The 8,523-nt window shown below is 33.9% G+C and overlaps 1 protein-coding gene across 2 annotated transcripts in view; it reads right to left on the bottom strand.

The window, feature by feature from the left end:
• Positions 1-1,139: 1,139 nt before the first annotated feature.
• HYCC1 (hyccin PI4KA lipid kinase complex subunit 1) overlaps positions 1,140-8,523 on the bottom strand; it is an 81,066-nt gene continuing 73,682 nt past the window's right edge. Inside the window, exon 11 of one of the 2 annotated variants that reach the window (XM_060020392.1) lies at positions 1,140-7,830. In XM_060020392.1, the coding sequence (XP_059876375.1) occupies positions 7,256-7,830 (575 nt within the window). In that variant the 3' untranslated portion in view covers positions 1,140-7,255. The remainder of the gene's footprint in view (positions 7,831-8,523) is intronic. The other variant, XM_060020393.1, reaches the window with a different exon arrangement.

The following is an 8,523-nucleotide window of genomic DNA, read 5'->3' as shown; positions in this document are numbered from 1 at the left end:
AACACAAGATCTGGTCAAGAAATTTGTCCTTTCTGAAACAATGTTAAGTGTCCATCAATAGATGAATGGATAAAGAAAATGTGGTACCACACACACACGAATATTATACAGCCATAAAAAAGAAGAAAATCTTGCCGTTTGTGATAACATGGATGGACGTTGGGGGGCATTATGCTAAGTGAAATAAGTCAGAGGCAGGGGTGGAAAGGTGAGCAAAATAGGTGAAGGGAGTCAAAAGGTACAAACTTTCAGTCATAAAATACGTAAGTCATGAGGATGTAATGTACAGCATGATCACTACAGTTAATAATACTGTATTGCTTATCTGAAAATGGCTAAGAGAGTAAATCTTAAAAGTTCTCATCACAAAAGAAAAAACATTTTGTAACTCTGTATGGTGATGGATATTAACTAGACTTACTGTGGTGATCATTTTGCAATATATGCAAATATTGAACCATTATGTTGTACATCTGAAACTAATATAACGTTATGTGTCAACTATACCTCAATTTAACAATTAATTTTAAAACACATTTGTCTTTCCTAACTACAAACCACTACCAGAGACATAAAGATAACCAATTCATTGCTGTCAGCTACTAAACCAAATGTTAAGTTTGTATAAGAATCAAATGAGAAACTTGTTAGAAATAAAGGTTTCCATGCTTCACTCAGTGATTCTGATTTAGAGGGATCAGCACAAGGCCTAGGAATCTCTATTTTAAAAAGCACCATTTTTTCCCTAATGCAGGCTGTCTTTAGATCATACTTAGAGAAATAATGCTTTCCTCCCCGCATACCAGCAAATATACATGTGCTGAACATATGTACATATATGAATATGTAAACATATATAAACACATATACACTCGTATTAAATGTTCTACCCAAGTCTTATAAAAATGGGATTGCTCTATGACATGTTTTTTTCAGGGAACATTCTATTAAATAATCTCTCTGAATCACCACATACACATCTGCGTTGTTTTCCACAGCTACATCATATTCCACTATATGTGTGCACCATAACTTATCCAGTCCTCTATTAACGGTCATTTAGATTGTTGCTTTTTTTTTTTTTTTTTTTTTGCTATTGCAAGCAATGCTGCAATGAATACCTTTATACCTTATGCTAAAATTTCTGTAAAATATAGAGAGTGGAATAAACATGGAAGAGCAGGATTCTGCTAGGTCACAAGGTGTATGCACTTTAAAGTTTGATAGATCCTGCTGAACTGCTCATCAATTTAGTTGTACCAATTTAAGTCCTGCCAATGGCCTCTTAAACTAATGATTTCCCCACACCTGTACTAATACTAGTATCAATCTTTTTAATCCTTATCTATCTGACAGGTAAAAAAATAAACAAAATCTTAATTATATTTTACTATGCTTTTAATATCAGAATAACTAGCATTCAGTTTACCACTGAAACACAATTACCTAAAGCTCTACAAAACGTATCATAATTTATTTTTGGAAAAATTTTATTTTGACCTTAAAACTTAACTCTGTCACCTATAAGACAGATGGAATGAGTGAATATCAAACACATGTCTGTTATGTAGTATTCACTTAGTATCTTCTTTTACCAAGTGATAGAAAAGTGAGAGTCACAGGACCTATGTTTAAGCTCTAGCTTTCCACCCAGCAGCTAAGTGACCTTGGGCAAGTCACCTGCCCTTTTGAGAGCTTCAGTTTCCTCTTTTGTAAAATGGAAATTCTAATCATTTTATAGGACTCTTTTGAAGATTAAATGAGATCATAATTTTAACTACAAATATTAGCTATCTACCACCACAATAACAATGCAAGGGAAATTACCAAGTGACTAGAATTATTTGTAAAAGCCTTTCTTAATAATTATAAAATAATTATATGCTGGTATTACAGATTCTATGAACTGAATCAACTATTTATTGGGATTGCTAAAGTCACTAGAAGAGTTTGTATTCCATAGGGCTAACATACTGCCTACAAAATCGCTTCTCTTGTTTTCTATGATTGCTCCTCTAATAGCAGTCAGAAAATATTTCCTAAATTACTTACTTCCTTAGATGAAATGGAATTATCCAAATATATAATCAACTATACAACAGGATTTTTTTTCAAGCTTCTAAGAGGGTTTTGTTTCTAAGCACACACAGTAATCCTATTCAAGTAATGTCATGGAAATTTCCTAGAGTCAGTAAATGAAATTTTAAAATTTTACCGTAATACAATATGTTGGAGACCTTATCCTTGATTCTTTCCCCAAACTAACGTCAACCTAACTCACACATTCATTGAATGTCTCAATATCTACCATGTACAAAATCCTATGCTAGGAACTAGGGGCATATAGTCTCTGCACTCAAGAGATAAAGACCCATATGAAAGATAAAAGGGCAAAGCACTGTTATCTAAATTTGCCTGTACTTCTGGTATGACAAATAATCAGTCACTGGTACATGACCCATGGAGCTCATCTTCTTTTGGATGGATACTAATGAACTTGTCACACTTCTCATCCATAGCCATGTAAAATGTAAAGCCAGGAATGAGATGTCACTGTCCTATGGCTTACTCCCCAAAGCTCTCAATGGCTCAACTCACCTAAGTCTTCCTCCTTTAATTTCTTCCTTCACATCATGACTTTTGCAAAATTTTATGACGATTTTTTAATTAGTAAAGTGATCTGGAAAAAATATTTTTTCAGTTTTTATTTCATGAAAACAAGAGGCAACACTGCTCTATAAAGTATTGCATATGGAGAACATTTACACAAATATACAAAACTTCAAAAAACTAAACTCCAGTTTATTTCCATAGCCTTAAAAAGGTAGAGAGCACATAAAAATATCCGAAGTCGTAATTTATTCTTTAGGAATGTAAACTCTAGGAACACGATTAGAAACAAGTCAATTTACTATGAAAAGATTAGTATCACTACGTGATTAGAAATAAAGATAAGAGGTACACAATAAACTCCACATAAGAGAAAATAACAGTATGTGAAATAGGACCTTCAGTTTACTAGTAGAAACTTCATATCAAGACATAAGTACTCTAGAACTCTACTATTAAAAAACACAAAAGCATCTTCTAAAACGTTCACTGGTAATCTCTGTAGGTATGCACAAGTTACAAAATACAGAAGACAACATATTTCTGTTCTCTGATGAAGAATTTAACAATATTAAATATAAATGTGAATAACTCAAAGTATTGAGTATAATTTTACTAAGCAATTAATCTAAAAGTATAAATTCATGCTAATTAAAGGACTAGAGAGTTTATTTTTTATCCAAAGATTGGGAAGACACTATTATACATTAACTTCTATCTACAATGATTAATTTAAGTACCCATCAAATTATTCTTTTTTTAAATGGCTTTTTAAAAAATATTTTTTCAGGGGCTTCCCTAGTGGCTCAGTGGTTGAGAGTCCACCTGCCGATGCAGGGGACATGGGTTCGTGCCCCAGTCCGGGAGGATCCCACATGTCACGGAGCAGCTGGGCCCGTGAGCCATGGCCGCTGAGCCTGCGTGTCCGGAGCCTGTGCTCCACAACAGGAGAGGCCACAACAGTGAGAGGCCCGCATACCGCAAAAAAAAAAAAAAAATTTCAGTTACCTTATTTAACAGATATATTTCCTTGATGTGCTTCCCTTTAATAAAGTGTAGACTTATTGTGCCTATAGACTCAAACGTTAAATAGCCTTACTTTAATATCTGCTGAAAATTAGGTCTCAGGGTGTATTTTTCTTTACAATTTAAAGGTTTCAACACTTTAATTTTATTCTTCCAAAACAGACAAAATCCCTTAAAAATGGGATCATTTTTCATCCATTTTGGTTTAAAAATTTTATTTCCCTTTATTTTAACTTTTTATCTTTAAAAGTTAATAACTTTTATAATTATTATTGAATAATGTTTGCTAAGTAGTTACTTCATAATTGACAAGAGCAATGAAATATTGCTTTTTCTAAACACACTGAAATCATTTAAGGACTGAGAATTTCTACTCTTCAAATCTACAGAGCTGCCTTTAAAAGTTCCATGGTGGTATAATAAGGGATTCCAGGGTGCTCACCTGCCCTGGGACACTCCCCTGAAGTCTTTGTCTCTCTCTCCACTTGGATTCTAAAACGGAAAAGCTGGCACCCAGCTTCACTAGAATATCCCAGGTAGTCGGATATCTGAAGAGTGAGAGGTTGGGTAATTTCAAGAATCTTTTAGAGGTTTAAAATGTGGAATGGGACTACAATGTCTGCACAGATCCTCTGAGCTATGAGGTGCGAGGCCCCAGTTTTGTGCAGAATCCTTCTTGTGGTAAAAGGTATTACTCTGGATATACACAAGGTCTGTGACCAAATGGTCACATCAGCATCTTCATAAGAAAATGACCTACAAAAGCCACTCCAACTTTCAAATTTGGAAAAGTGAGTGGGACAAGAAGAGCAGCGATAATTATCATTGTTACCACAGTTAGCATTACCCAGTATTAATAACTGCTATAAAAATTTTCAAATGTATAATCTTTATTTGAAATAGTATCAAAGGTACTACTAAAGAATTTGACTGTTACCATAACTCCACATTCTAGAAAATCAACTGGGACAAATTACTTGGAGCAAAAATTCAGAATCACTCCTTTGAGTAAGCCTTCAGGGTTTTTAAAAGAAAAAACACATGCAGATTTGTTGTGCATTGTGTAAAAGGGTGGTACCCCTTTCATACTTAAAATTGTAGGCATCTACAGCTCTGATTCCATTTTCAAATAACAGAAGAATATAAAATGTTAACATTTTTATTGTAAAAATAAATGAGATTCATTAAAAATTTAGAATTAGGGGACTTAAGTCAGTTGACACTTAAAAAATTAATTAGCTTTAAAAACAATGAAGATTATAATGATCTAGTATCCAACATATTTGATCTAGGGTTGTGAGAACACTGAGAATTCTAAATATTAGATAAGTGATTTGTTTGCACTTTGATACTGTCTTCTCAAACTTTAATGTACATAATAATCACCTGAGATCTTATTAAAAGGCAGATTATGATTCAGTAGATCTAAGGTGGCTCTGAAATTCTGCATTTTTAACAAGATGGCAGGTAATGCCAATGTTCCTTACTGGTCCTCAGACCACAATGATTTATAATAGCAATGATCTAGAATAGTAACAAAATGAGGTTCCATTACAACAGCTGAACATTAAAATCTGATCTCTTATTTGTGCCAGCTAATGTTTCCTCAAACTTATTCTATAATGTTTCCTAAGCACCTTAACTTGCCTCCAATGCCAATCTTTTAAATTAGTTCTTAAGACTATTATTAATATTGTTAGTAGCTATGCCTAGGGGAAATTCTTTGTTAAAGAATTACAAAAAGACAATAGGAAATTCACAGTAATTGTACACAGGATTTAAATTGTAGACAGGATTTCTATTAAATTAATACTTTATCAACTTTCACTGTCTGGTTGCTTTGCTTTTTTTTGTTTTTTCCTACAATGTATGCCAATAGATCTTATTCCATTTCTATCAGTGGCACTAAAAAAATCAAATTCACTTACATTAAAAACCATATTTTATTCAGGGTTACTGAATAAAAACTAGTTCATGCTTTTTGAAGAATTGGATTTAAAACGATAGCCAAAGCAGTTATGGTCAAAACTGCATTCATAGTGAAAATGCTTTAGCAGTCTTCAAGACATAACAAATTTTTCACATATTTGAGCTCTGCATAAGCAGGTACAAGAGGAAAACTAGCATTTTCTCTGTGTGACCACAGCTAAAGACTGTGAATAAGGAAACTACTGTGTACTAACCATTAACAAGGGGACAGCTCCCTACATCTTCCTCCCCAGTCAACTTAGTCTCTCATCCTCAACCCTGCTTTCTCTCTCTTACCCTAGATTATTACTTAAGTATACTTGATTTATAAGGAACCTCAACCATAGCTGAAATGACCACCACTAGCAAACATTAAATTTTTACATCCATCTGGATGTCACCTGACTCTCTATAGCTACATACAAGTTTGTTTAGCTTCTGCCATATTGCCTTTTTATTTTTATTTTTTGGTTGGGAGCAACAACATTCATTATTCTATCATAACAAGAACATTTCAAATAGGCCTGTTCACAAAACAAGAAACACATTTAATATTTTCCATACTTAAAATTTTAAATTTAAGAACACAAACATATATAACCCTAAATTAGTTAATATATAAATGTCCTTTGTCCATATTTCACTATTTTTATTTTCTTTCAATGATATTTTATAGATGAAAAATTTACCTAATTTCCTTCATTTGTAGACAAACAATTCAATATGGTAAACACTGGTATCTTGAGAGATGGGTTGCAAAATTCAGTCATTTCCAGGAAGTCTTCAATGATGTGTGCTCTGAATTGTGGGAATCCAAGCTAAGTAGGTTTTCCGAAGTCCAGCAGCAGGGTAAGTCAGTTTTATGGCCTATTACATCTTAGGAACTGAAAGGGATCTTCACCTGCTAAATCCAGATCAAACACTTCAAAGCAACACATCTACTAGCAATCTGATTTCTGATATAAAAATGTTCCAAAGATAACAATGGAAACCCCTCTTCCCATCCCCTGGAATCATATCATATTTTAGGTTACGGAGTTACCAGGCATTTTCCAGTGCTTTATATAAACTGTTCTACTAATCTTAAAGACGATCTGGTTACAAACATTTTTAGCAGGCACTTTTCATACACGTCATTTTTGTTTTTCACATGCCTGTTTTTCAGACTGGCTCGCTAAACAGCCAGCTGTAGAATTCCTGGAGTTGTACAGCAGCCTCATCCTTGAAAACACTGTTCTCATGCAAGGAGATTCCCTTTTACACTGAAGGCCAAACACACAGCTACCAAAATAGGAGTTATTAAAGAAAAAGACTCATAACCTCTCATGAGCTGTGACCAATCTGATCAGACAACCTGCCAAAATGTATTGTCACACTGACAATCTTACGGCAACAGAAACAAATAAGAAGGTAAGAAAAGAAAAAAAAGACTCAAGCCAAGGGGAAAACACACAACCAAGAAATAACAAAACCATATTTCAACTTACTGCAACCTAGACATTATTCCCTTCATAAAGTCAAGGTAGCCTTCAGAATTTAAGATATCAGGGCTCCTGTCAGGAACAGGGATGAAAGACGACCCTGGGAACCTTCATGAAGAAGCAAAGTCGTATTTTCTGATTCACTGGTTACGTGAGAAAACTCTTACAAATTAATCTGTGGACAAAGTAATGCTAATACTAGGAGGTCTCTGCTGACCTGTTTGATGCTTCATTGGAAGTTCAGTCCTTTCAGAAACGTAAATAAGCGTTTCTTCTTGCAGACTACAAGCAGAAAACCTATTGGTATCTGTCCCAGTCCCACAGCCAACAGCAGATGATGGGTTATATGGGACTGTGACACCACTAACTTGTTCAAAGGATTTACTGAATACGGTCGCAGCGGTCTTAGCCAAACCATGACTATTAGGTTTAGGCAGAGATTGGCTGGTTGTTAATGTAAGTCTCTTCAAGGAGAGAAGCTCGAGATTCTCACTTTGGGCTCTCTGGGTTTGTTTTCGAGCAAAGTGATCTTTGCAAGACTCCCCTGCAGTTTCTTTTTCTTTTCCTCCAGTTTTGTTTCCTCCTGACCGTCTCTGAGTCTTTCCTACACTTCCCTTGTTACTACAATTTTGACTATTGTTTGATAAACCCAACTGGCTAGTACTAGACGCAGCCCTGGAATAAAATCCCTCGTCAACTTCAGATATCTCCATCAGTTCTTCTTGACCTGTTAATTCTGTATTTCCTAAACAAAGAAATAACAAATATTAATTAACATTAAGCATTTTACGTAATTGTTTTTTCATGATTCATACCAAATCAAGTATACTTTAAATACATTAAATTTTAGCAAAATATGTAAAGCAACAGATTATAGACCAAAATCAAAGGATAATCAAAACATTCTATAAAATGTCAACAATAGTTCATTATAATTAAATAAGAGTAATTTAGAGTGTATTAAACGAAAAGCATGCCATAAACCACACCCCACTGTGTTTTTAGAAAAAGTTCTCTTACTATTCATGCAAAAGATCAGAAACAATTAGGAAAAATACCACACAGTAAAACTAGAGGTAAACTCTCCCCCAGTAGCAAAGCAGTGTAAAATCAAAGACCATACCAAGGAACTTTTTAAAAAATAGTATTAAAATATTTCAAAGATTTTTTTTAAAGGTTGCACTACACATTCTAGATTATTTTACTAAGAGAAAAATATACAGACCATAAGTATCACAAGCTCAAACTTGTTAAAATTCTTTATACATTCTCCTTCATATCAAAGATGGCAAAAATACAAAGATAAAAAAGTAATTTTAGATCTCAAAACATAAGCAGAAAATTATTTTGGAAGCAATTTTCTGCCTCATTTTCATAACTGTTTACTCAGAGAGCAGAGCTACGACCATTCCAAAGAGCATTAAGAGTCATTGAGAAA

This window comes from Delphinus delphis, chromosome 9 (assembly GCF_949987515.2).
Source record: "Delphinus delphis chromosome 9, mDelDel1.2, whole genome shotgun sequence".
In the NCBI taxonomy this organism is placed as follows: domain Eukaryota; kingdom Metazoa; phylum Chordata; class Mammalia; order Artiodactyla; family Delphinidae; genus Delphinus; species Delphinus delphis.
This window is presented reverse-complemented; position numbering and strand designations above follow the sequence as displayed.